This window comes from Dermacentor andersoni, chromosome 11 (genome assembly GCF_023375885.2).
Source record: "Dermacentor andersoni chromosome 11, qqDerAnde1_hic_scaffold, whole genome shotgun sequence".
Lineage (NCBI taxonomy): Eukaryota > Metazoa > Arthropoda > Arachnida > Ixodida > Ixodidae > Dermacentor > Dermacentor andersoni.
In genome coordinates this window covers 93,848,192-93,868,465 of record NC_092824.1, presented here as the reverse complement: position 1 = coordinate 93,868,465, position 20,274 = coordinate 93,848,192, and the positions used below count along the sequence as shown (strand labels likewise).

The window sequence follows — 20,274 nt, the reverse complement described above, 5'->3', positions numbered from 1 at the left end:
CCGTGAAATGAACAAAATTCCTGTTTTAAAGACGTTTTTGACCTTTAGTTGGCTAAAAAGCCAATGTAACACCAGGCGCTTAGCCTTGGGCACCTTGATTTCAACTTATGTTAGGAACCCAGCCTCAGATCAAACTATCTGTCTTTGGTACACTCACTGCAGCAAGCATGTTGTATAGGCACTAAAGTAATGTGAATTATATTCTGGGGTTTAACATCCCAAAACAGCACAGCAGGTTATGAGGGATGTCATAGCTAGGGGGTGCAGATTAACCTTGACCACCTACTAGCATTCTCTAACATGAATTTAAATCTAAATATGAGAGAGAGTTTATATTTCACTCCAAATGAAATGTTGCTGCCACGGCTGGATGTCAAACTTGTGACCTTATGTTCTGCAGCAGAATACAATAACCACTTCAGTGGGTTTAAGCCATGTCCTGTGGCTAAACAGTGATTTTGAGTAAACCGATCTAACTAAGCAGACAAAGTATTTGAAGATGTGATGACGCAAGCAGTTGTCTTGGTAATGCTGCATAGCACCTAACTGAGCTGGAGTTACAAAAGGAACGTCATAAAAACCACAGCAGTGAAATACACTCAAACATTTAACATGCATCTGCCAATCACTAAGCCAGATTTTCTCAGTTGCTGCTAGCTAATAAAGAGGCACAGCCTATTCCTAAAATAGCTAAACACATGCTGAAACACAGAATCCTACTTCCAAGTTCGACCTGGATATATGTGCACAACAGTTTGTTTTAATATGACCGGAGCCCTTGAAGGGGTTTTAGTTTAAAGGGGCCTGCAACAATCGTCAAACATAACGAATGAACCAGCTCAGTTACTAGACGACGCTGTCACAAACCATCTCAGACAAATGTTTTTGTCAACACAGCAGGTAGCCTACAATTTCTCTCATATTTCCGGAGATCCTTGCCACTTTTTGTGAATATTGATGCCATTGATGGATTACTTTACATGTCATGATGACTAACTAGCATACCTCCGGTAAAAGCAAGAACAGATAAATCTAATTGGTAAAGTGGCTATGCAATCTGGTGGCAAAGAACAATAACCCTGCACTGATAGTGTGGTCTCTGAGATCAGCTCCACCTCAGAAGCCAAAGCACGCTGGAATGTTGGGCGGAGCATGGCACGCATGACCCACCTCCTTTTATCAGTGGAATGGTCCACTCGGAACAATGACTGCGAAGAAATAGATGGAATCAAAGAAAAACAATCCCTACAAAATAATGCCCTAGGGGGTCTTTTTAAATGCAGCTTAACAAAGTTTGTCCTGAACAATAGCTAATATATGGAGAGGTATGATAGTTGAATAGGTAGCATCCAAAACATAGTGGTAACGACGTGTTTCCGGCTCTTGCAATCACTCCAGGTGCATGCCGCCAACAAAAGCATAGCCTTCGAGATTAATTTTGGTTATTCAGAGGAAGTCACCCCTTGGATGTGGATACGGACATTACAAGCTGTTCCAGGCAGACACAACGCAATATGCAGGATGATACATACTCAGCCACAACTGTTTTGCCAGCCGAGGTGTGGGCGGACACAAGGACGCTTTGGTTGTGCTCAAGACAGAGGATGGCTTCCTTCTGAAACGGGTCCAGGATAAATCTATACTCTCGTGCAGCAGGACCCTCTCTGTTCCGTTTCAGGGGCACGTATTCCATCCCCTCTGGCATTGCCACCTGGTAGAAAAGGAGCGAACCACCCAGGTCAAGGCCAGCTACTTGTCTCACTCATCCTGTACTGCTATACACAAGGTCAAAGCACCTGGCTACTGTGGCTAGATGGGTAGGCTTGCCATTTCCTGGGTGGGAAGCATAGTTCAGCTTCTCCGCTTCGTGACGACAAACTTTACACTGTGGTCAGCGGTCTGTCACAAGCAGCGCGAGTCTTGTGCTGCTGCAGCCGTTTTACAGTGTAACTAAAGGTGTACTTATTATTAAGTTAAACCGAAAACCGGCATCACAGTGACATCACAGACAATTGCAAATTTCTGAATGCAGTGGAGCTCTGCCACTTGTGAAGTTAACACACTTGCCTTATCCGTCAGCTGCTTGTTTCCCGGTTTGAGGGGCAAAAATGTAGAGCTCTTATACTGTTTAGTTCAGTAAACATGTTAATCTTGAGTATATGAGGAGGAGCACAAATTCTGCGCGAACAAACTAGCCCTTCATCAGTTCTTATATAGTGAGAGGTGCGAAGTTTGTTTTACAAAACAGTATACATAGGTTTTGTATGCAAACCTAACTTGCACAGGACGTATTCATATAAGGGAAATAATTTTGTTTGAAGGAATGTAAAATACATTCAAACAAATATTGACATCCGTACAAATAAAACCCCTGTTTTCATTTTTTTTTTGCTGTATGGGTACTATTATAAATGAGACATTCATATTCGCAACATAAATCAACAATGTTTTTCGACAGTAGAAATGAACTTGTGTATGTGGAAAGAAAAAAAAATTCTTGTCTTGTTCAACCACCTATGATTAACTCCAAGAGAGGATTAATTTACAGCATGCAAATTCCTATAGTTTGTACTATAGATGATCATGTACAGTGCTCATGGAATGAAACGCGTCAATTTAGGGCTAAGTAATGCGCATACTTTCGCTTCAACCGGCTGCAGTTCGTGTCACATCGACGTAATTCTGGCGCGTACACTTACATCGGAGTCCTCGTCACCTTTGGTGACCAAATTCCTAGCGACATGACATTGTGCTCTCGCGTACTTTGCACATATGTAGGGTTGTACTAAATGCTCCGTGTCCTATTTCAATCCGTGAGCACTGTACATGTGCATTTGAACATAGTAGGGTAATTTGTCGGTCGCATGCACAAGCCAGCCACACCAAGCTCTTACAGCAAATTATAGATTTAAATGAAACGTGACGATGCACCATGGTATCCTAGGGTAGAGCAAGGTGCTTTTTCTTTTACAGAGTAGGATCAGGAGCCAAGTTATTCTTGCTCTTCGCAAGAAATTAGCTTCATGATGCTGTTTGTAAATTCGAGCTTGTGCTGCTCAAAACCGACCAGTCCTGTAGGCTTGAGCTACGGAGGAAGAAAGAAACATCTGCCAGTGCATACAACAGTCGTTTTCTTGTGAACCATGGTCACTGCACTTAGTGCTGGGTTTTCTACTGCTTTGTTATATGCTGATATTCATCGCTGTACTTGGCAAAATGGCTTCAAGCCTCTCACAGACAATCATTTTGTCGGCCTTCTTTCAACAGGTTCACTTCCTCACTTGTCTACAAATACTGATTCTTCACTGTGCATACAACATGCAGCATTTTCATTCAGATCCTACTTGCTTGAAGCGTGTTCAAGTGTGGCTCGCTATCTCTTCAGGAATATTTTAGCGGCTGGGATTCGGCTGGGAGTCTTGCTTGTTCATTTGGGGGGAATTTTCTTCATTATGTAAGCTTGAGCGTCAAGTAGCATTGAAGATACTGAGTCGCAGGTACACTATCAAAATGTTACAGCCTGTCATACGCTCAATGAAATACACTCCTTGAAGTGGCATTCACACACGACTAAAGTGGTTGAAACATTTTCTCTGAATGGCAAAGTGCAAGCTCATGTTTCTCAGAAAGTTCTCGGTCTCATGGCGTCGAAACCAGTGAAAGTTTCGCCCGTGGCTGCCATGTTTGTAGCTGAATTTACAATTCAAAGCAAAGCAAGTGATGCTCCTTTGGCTAGTTTTCTTTATAGCAGAAACACTTTCACTCTGTCTCAGAGCCTCAGGAACTTGGTATTCGTGAACATCACCTACAGTATTCACTTTGCTCCTTAAATGTCTAAATAAGTTACTGGACCTCAGAGAACTATAGTGACTGCGAGCACAGTGCACCGTGCTATCTGTGTGTGAACAGACCATAAAAATCACCGCTTTTCAAGATGACTCATCGCAGCAAGAAGTGTCACACTTTTATGCACTCTCTCACCATATGTTAATCACTCCATTGCAAGTTTTAGCGTGAAAGCAATTTATTTAAAATATTACAGGTGCAGCAATAACAATAGACTGAGTAGCAGACGATGTGCGCTTCGCGACAGGCTTCTGACCGCAGTGCCCACTCCCGATGTCACAATGCGCAGAAGCAGTGAACTACACCGGTCAGCACACCTAGCCACCGTAATCTGGCTACACATGACAAAGTCTGAAACCAAAATGGCAAAAGTAAAAGACCGGGCCTACTCACTATCTGCAATATTTGACCAGATGCCTCGAGTTCTGGCTGTGAGACTTCTTCACAAATACATAACACATCTATGAACCTTACCCCTAAAGATGTTTAGAGTTAGATGTCACAAATGTTCAACCAAATGCGTCTACCCACTCTTTCAGGGTTCTATCAGGCACACTTCAAAAAATGCATTTGGGCCTTTAAAGATTTAATGGATGAATGAATGAACCAACAAATGCTCAACCCTCTGCCTCCTAAGTTTCATCCCACTAGCTCTAGTCATCTGCCCGTGTAACACTCTTTAAAAATTGCCCTTGCACACACGGAAGACCGAGACGTCAATGTAATCAATACACTGATGAGTTCTTAATAGACAGATGCCGATAAAGAAATCATTTATTGTGTGCATAACATGTTAATCAAGAGAAGACATGACCTCTACATTGCAAGTAGCATGACACACACACCTGAGCGGCAGAAAAAGAAAAGCAGCGGGACGGCTTACCTCGTGCACGCACCCTTCCACCTCCTCTACAGAATGAACATGAACGTGCGGCAGGTATTCAGCGGGGCTGCAAGGTGTTATTGAAGAACAACATTATGACCCGTAGTTACAATGCGCGCACTACCAACTAAACAGCATGATACAGCTCAGCCACGCGGTCACGCGGCCAAAAGCTAAACCAATGACAACACGCACGTGAGCAAAAAAGAACAGGTCCGCAAGCACTCACTCAAAGTCGTCCCAAATGTCCGATGTCTTCCTTTTCTTGCTTGGTTCCTCTTCGTAATTGCCATCCAGAGATCGTTTGCCATCAATAATAGATTGCACAAAGTCGCCGGCGCTGCAAGGAAAAAGGAACTCCCGATTGAAAACGGTGCCCTGATCTCCAACAATGAACGCGTCCTTTCACACCCTCCCGCATCATCTCACGAAAATCGTTACAGTGGGCCATACAATGCTGTCATCTCGAAACAGAGCTCGCGCCTTCGCATACTAGTGAACGCACCATAATACAGCGTGACAATCCACGGTGCGCTTGCACCGAACTATGGAGTATCACGCTGTGTGTAACATCGCGGTAAGTGTCAGAGTTCATCGAAACGGCAGCAAACCTATTGTCATCAGGCGTCGGTTCTTCATTCTTTACGTCCTCCTTTTTCACAGTAGTCGAGGTTAAAAACTTGGATTTTGGCGCATCGTCAAAAACACTGAACAAGTCGTCCATGATGGTTACAGCAGAATGGTTCTTGCTAGCGATCGCGCTACCGCTGTCGGACTGAAGCGAGAAACACCGCCTTTGTCATAAAAAGTGCTTCCTAAAGTAATATTTACGAGCATATATACAGTGCTTACAGTAGTCTTATGTACTCTCGAATTTGTTTATTAGTAGAAATTTAGTACGTATTGCGAAGCGCTCGTACAGTACTTAGTACAGCTAGCGAAATGAAAGTTTTGGGTTGGCAACAACGTCACCTTCTTTCCGCAAGGTGGCTGTCGCAGAGTTGCGGCGATTTATTTCGCTATCTGGGCAAATCCACCGTAATCTAACCTAATTAAGGGCTTCTTTCGCTCGCTACCGCGCGCACAAACTACACACGATGCCTCCCAAGTTTGATCCGTCGGAGATTAAAGTGGGTGAGTGCTTTAATTTTAGACAAATTTGCCGCGATGAAACTCATGCCGACGACTGGCTCACTACAGCTTGCACTGCATCGTGTTGCTTCGTTGCGAATGACAGCATTTGTGCCTTTGGTGTATCTTCTTTTTGAACAACGCAGTGTGTCTACGAGCCGTTGGCGGTGAAGTGGGTGCCACATCTGCCTTGGCTCCCAAGATTGGTCCCCTTGGTCTGGTAAGTGTACGACCGCCGTGTCTTGCGTTGACAGCATAGTGGTGAAGAAACCTAGCGTTCATAACGGCCAGTTCTACCTTTCGTATTGATTACGCCGTCGAACTAAGTACTGTCAATTGATGTTTGGCGACTGTAGCCACTATCTGGCTAGAATAACAGCTGGACGATAAGTTCGTGTAGGAATAAGTTGCTGAACACTGTCAGCGATGCCAGATCCGGTAACTTCGTAAGAAACTTCTTAAGTAACTTCGTAAGCAATGGCTAATCGCAGTGTGTAAAAGAACTCGTCGGCCAAATAATGCTTTGATTTGCTTGCCACATTGCGCGCTATCGTTGATGCAGGTTTTTTGTTTCGAGATGCTTAACGGTGTTCGGTGTCTCGCTATCCGCAGTCGCCGAAGAAGGTCGGTGACGACATCGCCAAGGCGACGCAGGACTGGAAAGGCCTGAAGATCACCGTCAAGCTCATCATCCAGAACAGGCAGGCCACCATCGAAGTCGTGCCCAGCGCTGCCTCGCTCATCATCAAGGCTCTCAAGGAGCCCCCACGCGACCGCAAGAAGGTCAAGAACGGTGAGGAAAGACTTTACTCTTCTATGCTCGCACAAATTCTGAAATACCTGCAGTGGCTTGGATTGCTTTCGCTGTCTTGGTTATGCGAGTTTGCTCAGCTTTGAACTCTCAGCAAGCCAGTGCGCACGATTGTTGGGAATGCCGTATATCAAGACATCGTATCAAAGCTAGTTGCACCATGCGACTGGTAATCAGCAACAAGTTTGAATTGTGATGCTTGCGTTTTCATTAGCAGTGTGTGTGCATACTTTCTGCAGCAGATAGTAGATTGGGAAGCCAGTACTAGTAAATTTTAGTGCAATGCTCAAACCGTAAAGTGTTCCATGACACTTGGCAGGGAGGAGTTTAGTATGTGTTTCCATTGTTGCAAAAACTTCTATCCTGCTGAATAGTGAACAAACATTACCAGCACGCACACGGCATCACTACCAGTCTTGATGTTCAAAGCTTCGTATTGATATTTCAGCAAAGCTAGCATGCAGGAATTAAAACTGTACTGTAACACTTGCCTTTTTAAAAAAATGCACTTACCAAGAGGTTGTGCCACATTTTTTTCGTCACTCCTGTGCACTAATGGTTTTTCACTCTTGTAAGGTGATTGCGTAGCTTACGTGCTCTGCCTGCCACTTGGCGACTTGCAGTGAAGCACAGTGGCAACCTGACCTTCGATGAGATCCTCACGATTGCGCGGACAATGCGGCCCCGTTCCATGGCACGGAGCCTGGCTGGCACTCTCAAGGAGATCCTGGGCACATGCCAATCCGTTGGCTGCACCGTCGATGGCTGCCACCCGCACGACCTCATCGACAAGGTGAACAGCGGTGACGTCGAGGTGCCCGAGGCGAGTTTGTAATATCTCATGTTATCAGCTTTTATCCAGTTCACTGTCTGTAGCTCTTTAGAAAGCTAATTTCTCTAAGCACAATCATTTGCAGTAAGCTAACATTAGTGCACAAGTTTTGAGACTTTTTGCCAGTAATTTGGTTTTCGTCAAAGTCGAAAACGACGAAAGTTCACACGAAATTGTGTTCCTGAATGTTACAGTGGTGTTGCGGGGGAATGCAGGTTCACTCATGGCACTATGATTCTCTTTGCAGGAGTAAATGCGGGATCAAGCTTGTACAGAGTTCTTTTCGCAAGTTTGACTTCAAGAAGAAATAAAAGAGGAAAGAAGCCCCCCAAAACAACTGTGTAGTCTATTTCTATATCACTTTACTACTGGCTGCAGCACTTCGAGGACTATTTCTTTTCTTGACTCTTGAAGTAGTCTCTGTATCATATTGTCTAGTTGTTCTTCTCCTTGCAGGAATTCCTCTATGTTGTGCACTGTTATTGGTATCCTGTGGTCGGTGACGCGGTCCTGTGCGTAGTTGTATGTTCTTATCTTCTCAGAACGGCCTCTTGACCCCACCTGGTGAATGCAAGGGAAAATAGAGCAGAAAGAATAATACTCCATTCAGATCATACATTTACCATACAGTCTTTTCTCACATTTCTCATTAATAACAAAATGGGACTCCAGTGAAATAATACTAAAGGATTGTTGATGAGATTCATTAGCCCAAGGAACTCAACTGAGCTGAGGCTTGCTTTTGGAAAAGAAGACTCCTTTTTGGCTATACAAACGCAAAGCGTTGTTACTGAGTAAAAAGGGTCGAAAAAAGAAAAAACTGCCCACAGCATACATGCTTAGCGCTGCATGTGCAAAATTCGATTTCTTTTAGTTGATTTGAACATCGGTGCGTGTTCAGTTCTTTGAATATTCCTTAGCTTGAAAACAGTCTACAAACAAGAATTGCTTCTCACAGACACTGGTCAATGTGAAAATGCAAAGCAACATTCTAGTTAGTACTGTTCGTGTTAGTTAATCCGCACCAAGTTTTGTGGCATGACAAACTTGAGCTGTGTTGAATACAAGAGTCTACATAGTATATCGTACAACTGTTTGTAGAAAGAATAATGTGAAATCTTGCTTCTTGGCTATGAGAGCACCACAAAGGCACCATTCAAATTTTTTATATACATTTTGAGAATTCTCTGCAATAGCAGTTAGTGGCGCATCAATACAGTGACATGTTTTTAATTAAACTTTGAAAAGACATTGCAAGCATGCCCCTGCTTTGTCATTTACTTAACTAATCATGCAGTGATGCAAGTGCCTTATTGAATGATCTGGACCAAAAAGTGCAATTATGTTAAGAAATGTGAGCGAAAAGGTAGCAGTGACCACTGAATTTGCTTTTGACATTTAAATAAATGCAGGTCGGTGTACTATGCAAAAACATTCCCTCAAGAGCAAAAAAAAAATAAGGAAGATCAGGGCAGCAGTTAGTTGTCACGGCTGAGCAATGTGGAATTGTGTCAATGCAATGCATTGGTCGAACAATGGCATAACTCTCTGCTTAAGAAACTTTTTGCGGCGCCTCTGGTCTTCAGACTTTTGCTCCTGACTGTACATCCCTGTGGGTGTTAGGCGCTGTTGAATAGGGAAGGAAACATTCCCTATGGCTGCTAAGGTTTCGAGTTTCTAGGGCCACTGCAACACATTTTGAATGCTATAAAAAAAACATGATATGTTGACAATGCTGTGGGGAGGCCATAATTTTGCATCCAAAATTGCTTTCGGGGCACCCTCTATAATGTACTGCTTATGATACCAGTCGTTCCGCAATCATTCATGACTATGAGTTGCTTGCACGCACACCCCTTCAATCTCTAGAAAATGGGCAATGCAAAGCTGGCAGCTTTGTCAGACGCCGACCCTGAAGTGTTACCATAAGTGCAGTACGGAAAGAAAAAAAAGGAGCAATAGGCAGGGCATGGCTATCTGTGCTGTCTCGGCTGAGGGAAACGTGTTCAGAAATGGGGAAAGTAAAAACTGCACTCTTTAAATCTCCATTATTGTACGGTCTTTCCAAAAATTTCTGCAGTAATAAATTGATGGGCATCACAACCGGCTTCGAAGCAATACAACTCCAGGACTTATCTTATTTTCTCTGGCTGAGCTTCAGAAGAGCCAAGCTAAATGGAAAGAGCAGCTACCATATTTGAAAAAAGAGTTGCCTCACACATTACCTGCAGTTTTCTTTGAGCCGACTGTTGGCTCAGCTGCTTGTCAAGTTCCATCTGGTAGAGCTTTGCCCGCAGGATCTTCAAGGCCAATTCTCTGTTAGTGAGCTGCGAACGCTCCTGGCTCGATTCGACCATGATTCCTGTTGACAGACAGAAGTGGGACACATTACATAGATTTTGAGAACATTTTGCAGTCATAGAATGTCAAGGCACACGTCAACCATGCCTTTCCTGCCCGACACAAGGCAATAGTTAAGTGGGAGCTAATGGCAAATGTTTTGATCAAATTCACGTGGTGCATTCTACAGGATAACTTGGAAGTTATTGAATGGTTCATGGGGTTTAATGTGCCAAAGCAAAATAGAGTCAGATCCAGATTAACTTTGACCACCTGGGGTTCTTTAATGTGCACCTACATAAGTATGCGAGCGTTTGTTGCATTTCACCGTCACCAAAATGCAGCTGCTGAAGCACTGGGAATTGAATCTGTGACCTCCTGCTCTGCAGTGGAACGTCATAGCCAGTGAGTCGCCTCAGCCAGTAATAATCGCTCTGGTTAAGCTCTTCACCACAAGGTGGCACCACTGTGGCTGCTCTGGAGGCCAGCAGCATAGTAACTAATAAACAGAACAGCCTTAGCTACCTAAGGCTGTCTCCAGCAGCACCAATGGCAGGGACTGAAACTAGCAATTTATAACTATGATTGCTGAAAAGCCATGGGTGCTAACTAATTTATTGCCGTGCCTTGTGCTGCTATCCATGCTGCAGTTTCACATGCTGATCAATGTAAGGTGATCAAGTGGGAGAAAGCTGGATTCTGACGTGTGGTTACCTGGTGACATCTGGGAGTCTTAGAAATAATGCACCAGAGAATCTTTGCGTACAGAGAGCCTCGGGCCCTTGCTTGCATTCTTTTGTATACCTCCTAACATTTTGTGTGCCCAGCGGTTTGTGTCCCTTCGGGTGTGCAAAGCCTAAAACTTCCTAACGTAACAGTGAGGTGACATCTTGCAGTCGCAAAGTAAATTGCACATGGGAGCTCCCTGTGAAGTTGGACGCTACAAGAAACCAGCACGACTACGTTCATTCAGATGCACAAACTGCTAGGTTCTTCCCTGCATTTGTACAAATCGTTTTATAACCTGCTATAAGATATGATACGATATGATAAGATAGATATGATTCAAGGACGTAAAGATACACTGTCACGGCTCGGTGGCTACGGTGGTGTGTGCTACTGAGCAAAGGTCACAGGCTTGTTTGCTTTGGGAAGGTCCTGAAGAAGGCAGAATGCAAAAACACTTGTGGATTGGAATTTCACTACATAATGAAAAGCCACACGGTAAAAACAAATCTGAAGCCCCTCTAACGCAGCGCCCTTCACAGTTGAACTGGCTTTGGGATATCATCAAAGACAGAAAAGTGTTATTTATGCTCTATGCCAGCAGGGAGTTTTTGCAGCAAGCCCACAAATTTCAATGTGGGCGACAGCAAACCTTATAAATTGCATGGACACTTTGCTGTGACTCTGGTATTTTTCTCTCGGGTAAGCGCATTCAGAGTGTAAAAGGCAAATGTTTCCTACCAGTCGGGATGTGTTGCATCTGGACTGCCGACTCAGTCTTATTCACATGCTGACCTCCAGGGCCACTAGCCCTCTTCGTTTTAATGACCAGGTCCTTCGGGCTGATGACAACCTCAACCTATTCTGGCAAGGAAAAAAAGAAACCACCAGTGAGCGAGCTGTTGTAGAGAGTTCGTTTAATGATGACTGCAGAGGTTAGCCTAGCGACAGGCTTGGCATGCTACTGATGAGGGATGAAAGGGAGTGAGGGAAAACACACTTCACCCAAGCTGCAGTCGTAATGTTTGCAAAGCACATATTTTTCATAATGATAGTGTTGGGTTTTTGTAGCTGTACGAGCGTAAATGCTGCCTGTTGTTCATGTTGGCCAAGTGCATACTATATGTATACGGTCGCATATCTCTACGATGAAATAACCTGTGTAACAAAGGATTCTGTAATTCTCGGCTGAATTCCTATCTTTATGTATTCTGAACACCTCTACACTGAAGACTGCTGCAACAAATTTGCCTATACAATGCCTCGTATAGGAAGCGTTGGTCGACACCGCAACAGAAACTGCATGGGACGACCTGGAGTATGCAGTAGCAATGGTAGCAAACCTCCCCCCCCTCTCCTTTACCATCCTCGACACGCATAAAGAAGACAAAAAGAGCAGGCTGAACACTTTTGAACGCCACTAGCATGTCATGAACCTAATGTCGTAAGGTTAGCTGCAGCCGCACAATGCATCGGGCAAAGAGTGCAGAAAAAAATATGCCGCTTCTTTTAACTAAGTGCCTCTTGCATACATGTTAAATGAAGCTTTTGTTTGCTGAACGTAATTAGCCTGCTCCATTGTAAATGGTATGGGGCACAATTTTTACAATGAAGTCTCGCAGAACGAAGAATTTTGGAGCTCTCTAAATGGGGGATGCTTGAAGTCATGTAACCAGAAAAGGAAACCCGACGCTGCTGCTCTCATTGGCCACATCATAACGGCCGTATCTGGATCAAACGTAGAAGTGGCACTCTCAACAAATACACTTGCGGCTGTTGCACTCTTTATGCTACGTATACTGCAGCGTGAAGAAAATAGTGGTGCCTCTTGCATATGTGCCTATGTTTCTTCTGAAGATGACTAAAGGTTTGCAGACTGTCGCATACACGTGCACACACGGATACGAGTATGTTTTACGATCGATCTCACCTCGCTAGGCATTGGCATGACTGCAACAGCCATGGTACTAGTGTGTATGCGGCCAGACTTCTCTGTTGCTGGCACCCTCTGAACACGATGGACACCACTTTCAAACTTGAGAAACTTTCCCACGTCCCTTCCACCAATGTTTAAAGAAGCATGCCGTACTCCACCTGCATAATGACAACAAAATAGAAGTGGAGTCGCAAAGGCCCGCAGCCACCTTACAGTCCAAAGCAGGGCTTGAAATCAAGCAAATTTTAGTGTACTGACTCAAAATTCTTGTTTTTTAACGTATTGTGCTGGGAGCCATGCATGACTGAACAAGCAGAGCATGTGAACACTGTATGCAACATTTTGATGTGTCAGTGTAAGAGCTTAAAAAGGTTCCCTCTGTTCATTCTGTCATGCTGTGACTTGCAACATCATGCAATCGTCATCATGCTGCCACTAGCATCATTGTGTACAGTTTAGTGGTTGCACAGGATTGTGAATATTTCACAGAAAGTTTATGGCATTTGGATTAGTTGGGGGCAAGACTTCCAACAGAAGGCTCGAAAACCAACCAGCAGAACTTTTTCGCAAGGAGCACCTATTTTTGTAAAGCTTTACGCAACGTTCGTAGAAATGTAATATGAGCACAAATTCGTATATATTACGAAAAATTTGGGAGAATGGGCAGGTGCACCTTCTCCAAATGTACAAGAAGACTGCCACAAGGTGATAGAAGTGTACCACCTGCTATGGGCCTACCCAGGCACAAGGCATATCTGGAAATGCTTCGTCTAAGGGCATGTTCTCCACAATTAGACCAACCTGCTTCCTTAGCACGTGGGTTCAAGAGGAGACTAACTAAGTAACCTTACTGCAGTTCCTGCATGATGCGAGGCGAGTTCAGCCATTCAAATGACAGCAAAATTTAGTGGTACTAATGACAAATCACTTGCACCAGTGCATCACTAGTAATTGCAGCTGGGAAAAGCATCTCTTGCATGTTTGTCACAACTAATTTACTTTTGTTTTGTCCACATGGACAAATGAACACAACCGTTTTCTCTTGAAGGCATGAGTGCAAAGTACAATGGAATCTTTTGACAGTGGTGCCTGCGCTTTATTATATAATGTGGCTCTAGAACGAAATACAGACATTAAAATGTGTGTACATGAATGAACATGTATTTACACCACATTTTTCCTGGTGATTGAGTAACAACAACTCAATGTCAAAAGCTAGAGGGCACCTCGACAGCTTCATTTCCAGTGCCACAGTACTCTGACATAGATGCATTCTTTAATTTCTGGCTGTATGGTGTTACTGACTGAAAATCTTGATTACTGCAGCCTGAAAAAACGTGTTTTAGGAGCACCCCGAGTAATGATTAAACACAATGCAGCAAATATTTTTTTTTTGCCATCATTCATGGTTAGGAATGTCAACATTATGATATAATCACTAATGAATTAGTTAGAAAATTAATCTTCAATCTATGCAAGCACCAGTGATTACTCTGGCATGTAAATAATGAATGGGCTTGACCCTCGAGCTCGCATTTGAAAACTGACGTTTGTGTTCACCACCACCTCAGTCATTTTGAGTGTTTTCCTTTCTGGGCACAAGTTTGCCCAACAATGAATACAAATTTTATTCACACTTTCTGGTAGTAATTCTGCTTCTTCACCGTCCCTAGATCCTAGCCTTTGCTGCTATGAATGCGGTGGTGCTGTAAAAAAAAAAAAAAAAAAGCTGTGCCATGTGTGATAATTACTTGGTCACATTTGGAACATGGAATTTGGAAGAATGATAGGTGCAACGTTAAGGGATAAGAAAAGAACAGATTGGGTGAGGGAACAAACGCGAGTTAATGACATCCTAGTTCAAATCAAGAAAAAGGAATGGGCATGGGCAGGACATGTAATGAGGAGGGAAGATAACCGATGGTCATTAAGGGTTAGGGACTGGATTCCAAGGGAAGGGAAGCGTAGCAGGGGACGGCAGAAAGTGAGGTGGGTGGATGAGATTAAGAAGTTTGCGGGGACAACATGGCCACAATTACTACATGACCGGGGTAGTTGGAGAAGTATGGGAGAGGCCTTTGCCCTGCAGTGGGTGTAACCAGGCTGATGATGATGATGATTTGGAGCACCTGATAGACTAGATGGCACTTTGACTGCAAGGCCACGTACCTTGGTCAGCGGTTTCATAATCCAGTGGTGTACAGCTCCACCCTTTCCACCTGCAGTAGTGCATGTACATCTCCATGATGTCTCTAGTGAACAGCATGGCTTCCTGGCCTCCAACTCCGGCCGTCAGTTCAAGAAGCACCTCGCTTGAGTCCACGGGATCTGGAGGAACTATTTGCTCTAGAATCTGCACAAGGAATGAAAAAAGATGTTAACTTCCACACTTTTCAAAGCGTTTGCTGCACAACAAGCCGCACATACAGTTTGTTGCAAAGGTGTAAAGGTCTCCGTTCTCGTCATTGGAGCATGCCAGCATGAGTAGGCTTGGGCTATGGTCACCAGCTGTCGACAGGGGTGAGGTTCGAGCCCAATATTTCTGTGAATGTGCTGCCACAACTACATTGCCAACAGACAGGTGCTCACAAGCTCTGGTGAGTTCAAGCTCTAGTGATAAACAGAAAGAAAAAAATGAATTATTTTAATGGTCTTTCACTCTTCCGAAGTTGAATGATAGCGATATACTTGCCTTTTCTCTATCCATTGTTTTCCCCAAGTGACATACCAAGTCTTTTTGCACATAGGATTCACGCTGTTTGTGATTATGATGTGCATTTTTTGTTGCTTATTCTTACAAGTTGACAGCAGAAAGCATAAAGTGATGCTCTAAAGACATGTTCAGTATTTTCTCTACTTCTGCATGTCACTTTTCTACTGCCCATTGTATTCCCAGCATGACTGCGGTCCCCCTCTTTTATTTCCCTCTCCTTTGTTACGTATGACAATGGCCACTGAAATGTGATGTACAATAATTTGTCATCACTTTTTGTGATCCCTGTGTAGCTGCTTAAATATGCACAAAGTTATGTTGCAAACTGTTTTAACTTCACTGCTGAACTGTTTCATAGTGGGAGGTGCCAAGTCAAGTTGTAGTTCTCAGATTTTTCCAGTTGCCCCCTTTCTCTCAAAGATAATTTTTCTTTATTTACTGACTAATTGCCAGTGTGGCCCAGGATTCTTGTACTAACCACCAATCTGAAAATCACAAATGGTGTGCCTATGCCTCCATTCATGGGAAAAATTTTGAGGGAGGCACATTCTGAATTCAATGAAAATTTTCCCCACCACTATGGCATTGAATTGGCACAGAACAAATACTAAGCAATTTTTAGGAGCAGTATCCATAACTCTAGTTAAACTATGCTATTGTCATTACATTAAAAATTTTCTCCCACAAAACAACATTCCAAATTAGTTTACTCTATACCAAGTGGAAAGAGAAAATGGTTGTGTTTATTATCACCACCAATCTGATCTTGATTTTCTGAAGTAATGCACCTGTGCATATCATAATCGCCGAGATAAAGCATTAAGATACAATACAGAACTTTGCAATAGCTCTTTGAGGTGCGGCTATTACAGACAAAAACATGAAGCTCTTTGTCTTTTTCGTTTTTTTCTCACAAATGTTAACCTTCTTTCCTACGAAATGAAATTATTGTAGGAACCTATCTACAAGGGGCACTTAATGAGTTCATATTAAAAGCTGATGCATAAATGACCTGATGGCGCCTCATGGCGAAGTGCGTTTTCTGTTGAAGCTTAATCAAACAAGAATGAGGGCCAGTGATAGAAGCAATGTTGATATGTCAAAACCAGGTACACACAAGCTAACACAGCAACAAAGACAAAGAAGTCAGCATTTTCTCATGTGCCATACACTTACCTGGTCATAAATATCATGTATTTCAGTTTCACATTTCTTCAGGTCCTCCAAGGCCATGGCGAGCATTTCGTCATCACCTGTCTTGGCAAAATCTAAAGAACATGAACACAGGAGCATTAGCCACACTATACATGCATGCTCACACATTCGTTTCCATTTTCTTTATTACAAATATAAAGCTTATCTCAACTTTAACTCTCACTCGCAACGAATTCTACACTATCAATAAAACAACTGCTACCTTGGTAAAGAGGGGATCTAATAGCGTGAAACAGGACATCGAAGGAATCACAAAGGCAGAGCGGCTTGTGTGACCGCAGAATGGCTCATGTGCCCTTTGTTACGCTGTTAAATCTACTCTCTACCAAGATGTACCAATTAGCCAAGGTTGGGCAATACGTTGGTAGGTGCTGCATAATCTCTTTGCGAGCACATTAGACAATGATGAGAGAAAAGGACAGACAGAGCACTGACACATTTTCTGTCATTTTTGTCTGATGCACTGGAAAAAATTAAGTACCAATTAGCCCCCAATTGAGCGCTCAACTATTTCTCTTATGCTTTCCTTGGCTTCATAATCTGCTGGCTTTATGTGGTTGGCACGAAATACCAAGCCCCTTGATTAACCTGATCGCTCTCTTTCAATACACATATACTGCGATTCATATCATGCACACATTATGTTAACCAAATATATGAAGTGTTTCACTTTCACTTCTGTTTAAAATCTTAAACAGACAGTCCTGAAAGCCCTTTTAGAAGAGTGCAGTGCTACATCGTTGCCCCTCCCCCGGCTTTGGCAGCATGCTTCACCAGCAGGCTACAGACAACATTGGATTTCGTTGGGTGCGAATTGGATTCAATTTTCGAATTCATAATTTGCTCTTGTCCACTGTTTATGGAACAATAAACTGACACCCCATGCTTTCTCCATTAGGATTACTAATCATTACTACTTATGTTTAAATTTTCTGATATGATACATATTATGACCTATTAACATCTAAATTTGGTGCCAGAGTAGAGAGGGGCGTGGCAATTTAATTTTTCAGCGACCAGCAACATACCTTGATACACTGCTAGTCTATAAAGGTTTCCAAAATGAGATCAACCTCCTACAGAAGTGATTTTGTGCCCACGGATGCGCCATTTGTAGGTCTCACGGATAAAACATTTCATTGGACAACGACGTGTTGCGTCATTAAGGGAACATGACAAATAGAAGGAACGGGGGTTGTTTCACTTTCAGATTGTCATACTCAGCGAATTATATCTGTGCTAAGCATGTTGCGCGTGTCACAGCAGTGGTTTCGAGCATCACCGATGTCGACTTGTAAAACCCGTTGAGGGCGATTGACTGCAGCAGGAGCAAACCGGGCGCGTTCGTGAAAATGGCGCGTAGTAGTGCTCATCCAGAATTGACTCCAGCAAGCTCGAGAGTGCCCGTGCGACATCAAATGTGATTTCTGAGGAGGAAAATTCACTGCAGCAAGCAGATACGGATAGAAACATAGACACAGTAATGTCTTTCTTGTGCACTAAACTTTCTCTCTAAAAATTAATGAGAACTGGGGACGTATTCTGCGACAATCACTTTCGGCGACAGTGTCGCCTCGGTGATAGTATCGCCGGCAGGCGCGCGCTGATTGGCTGGTTGAGCAAAATCGTGTGACGTAGCACTCGACCAGCCAATCAGCTCATCCAATTTTGTTAAATAGACAATCAGCGCGCGCCGATGACGAAGGTGTTGCCACGGCGATAGTATCGCCGAAAGTGATCGTCGCAGAATACATCCCCTGATTTTCTCAGCTGTCACATGGCTTCATGTCAAAATATGCGGCACTTGAGATTGCGTTAGTGCCTGATCGGTACAGGATTTCTCGATTGAGGTTGGTTCCCTTACAAAGCTTGCGCCAATTACGATCGTGAAATTTGATCCCGATATAGCTCTATCGTCATCGAAAGTGCCATTGTGACACTAGTATATATATATATATATATATGTATATATATATATATATATATATATATATATATATATATATCGAAGCATTTAGGCTCTTTTTGGCGGTTTCGAAAATGCAGTTGTTTTCTATGTTAAAAAAAGAAAAAAATAGTCAGTGCTTCAACCAATCACGAAAGATTAGTAGGTAAAGGGCAACCTTTCTCCAAGTCCTTAAGACCGTCGACTTCCCTTCTGAGTTGGTTGACTTTCTCGAACAAGCGTACGATTCCCGACAACCGTGCCACTTTGTCGTTGAGCTCCTTGGTCCTCTTCGCATCTAGCGAACGTCGGAGGAGTTCCTCCTCCACATCTTTGAGTTCCTTGGCCACGACTTGGAAGTACTTCAACAGAAGTTTAGGATCGACGGCTAGAGAGTCCTTTTCAGGGAGGGTTGCGAAGTGTCGACGGTCCAGCGGCGTCAGCGCGGCAACGGAGCGTGTCCAGAAGCTAGCGCTATGCGTCACCCTATGCGAAATGGAGTGCCTGAGCACACCTGTTTGCAACGCCCTGCATAACTCGGTCGTGCGAAGCGATGGCTTAAGGAATATTTGTTGATCGGAGAAGACGCGCAAGCCGCTTAGGGCCCGTCGTCTGGTCAAGGAAGCAGCCATCTTAGGCAGTCACGTGGTGCAAACAAGCACGCGAAATTCTGAAATGCGCGTTATTTAAAGAAAAGAAAGATGGCTACGTGCCTTGTTCTTTCCGCAAAGGTTATTGTAAAAATCTAAGCATTATTAATAAAAAATTACTTATTGATCATATATGGACAAAAATATGGAGCTAATATTTATGTAAGCTTTTTATGACTCACCAAGCATCTTCGGGGGTGTAGCTCAGTGGTAGAGCGTTCGCTTTGCATGTGAAAGGCCCCGGGTTCGATCCCCGGCACCTCCACGCATTTTTTACTTTCTTGCAGCCGAATTTTTTTTGACGCTGTGAATGTTAATATGCAAATTAGTTGCAGTTACGCAAATAGCATACTTGTGAAAAGAGCGCGAAAGAACAAAGGACGAAGAAGAGGACTGCTTCGTATTCAACTCTCATCCGTGTACGTAAACTACGGTGCCCAAATCTGCGCGACGCACGTTCGGGTCTCGCCTTTGCATCGAAAACAAACGTCGAAAACAAACGTGTTAGCATTGGCACGCTGGTGTTAGCGACGCGGGTTTGTTTTCTATGGCACGAATACGATGTTTAGTGAGCAGCGAAACCCGTTCCTGCCAGTGCGAGAGCCGCGCCGGCTGTACCCTGCACACAGCTCAAGCGCTTTTACTTGTTTGCTATAAGCGCTAAGATAATTCAATTCAGTCTTTATTTTTCTCTTGGACAGAGAAGGATACAGGACTAAAAAGCTCGTAAGCTTGACAGAGGTGCTGCCCCCTTTATCAAGTTGGCAGTGCAGTACACAGGCAGGGATTTTCAATTTTCCAAATAAAAATTAAAAAAAATTAAAAAAGACAAAAGCTTGTTGTTCCTGAATGAAATTTTGCAATGACTTTCAAAGTTCCAGCCCGAAACTTGCTATATAATGGCGCCCGTAGAGCATTATTTCTACGGCGCACCGTGTGAATGGGCGGTTAAGTTAACCGTGTAAGGTTTTGGAGGATCGGTCGGGCTCAAGTCCTGTAAGAGCGACACAGCCGTTTGTGTGGTGGACGCAGTAGCCCAGTTCGTGCTACTGTATGGACAGCACGAACCCCTTGTCCGGAAAGGACCGTTGGCCCGAACCAAAGCCCCCCGCCTAGCCAACCCGGGTAGAGGAGGTGCGCCGGGGTCATGTACTGAATGATAGTGGGTTGATGAGTACATGTAAGATCTGGGACGTGGCACCTCCGGGTTCCAAGTCCTCTTCCCATCTGACAACGGCACTATAGC

At 43.7% G+C, this 20,274-nt stretch overlaps 3 protein-coding genes and 1 non-coding gene across 4 annotated transcripts in view; 2 read left to right on the top strand and 2 right to left on the bottom strand.

Annotated features, from left to right (window-relative positions):
• Positions 1-5,481, bottom strand: part of Mtr4 (exosome RNA helicase Mtr4) — a 30,955-nt gene extending 25,474 nt beyond the window's left edge. The window contains exons 1-4 of the mRNA XM_050185775.3: positions 5,341-5,481; positions 4,959-5,069; positions 4,730-4,796; positions 1,533-1,711 (exon numbers count right to left, since the gene is read on the bottom strand). Of these exons, the coding sequence (XP_050041732.2) occupies positions 1,533-1,711; positions 4,730-4,796; positions 4,959-5,069; positions 5,341-5,453 (470 nt within the window). The 5' untranslated portion in view covers positions 5,454-5,481. The remainder of the gene's footprint in view (positions 1-1,532; positions 1,712-4,729; positions 4,797-4,958; positions 5,070-5,340) is intronic.
• A 215-nt stretch (positions 5,482-5,696) lies between these two features.
• RpL12 (ribosomal protein L12) lies at positions 5,697-7,840 on the top strand. The gene is made up of 5 exons (XM_050185787.3): positions 5,697-5,863; positions 6,007-6,080; positions 6,473-6,653; positions 7,295-7,494; positions 7,751-7,840. Exons 1-5 carry the CDS (start codon positions 5,827-5,829, stop codon positions 7,754-7,756), a joined length of 498 nt encoding a protein of 165 aa, XP_050041744.1. The 5' UTR covers positions 5,697-5,826; the 3' UTR covers positions 7,757-7,840.
• A 5-nt stretch (positions 7,841-7,845) lies between these two features.
• LOC126539067 (peptide chain release factor 1-like, mitochondrial) lies at positions 7,846-19,030 on the bottom strand. Its single transcript, XM_050185778.3, has 7 exons — positions 18,557-19,030; positions 16,395-16,486; positions 14,675-14,858; positions 12,500-12,663; positions 11,311-11,428; positions 9,729-9,865; positions 7,846-8,064 (listed from the first exon to the last, which is right to left on the bottom strand). Exons 1-7 carry the CDS (start codon positions 19,008-19,010, stop codon positions 7,861-7,863), a joined length of 1,353 nt encoding a protein of 450 aa, XP_050041735.2. The 5' UTR covers positions 19,011-19,030; the 3' UTR covers positions 7,846-7,860.
• A 191-nt stretch (positions 19,031-19,221) lies between these two features.
• On the top strand, positions 19,222-19,293 carry TRNAA-UGC (transfer RNA alanine (anticodon UGC)). Its single transcript has one exon. It is a non-coding gene; the product is annotated as a tRNA-Ala (tRNA).
• Positions 19,294-20,274: the final 981 nt, after the last annotated feature.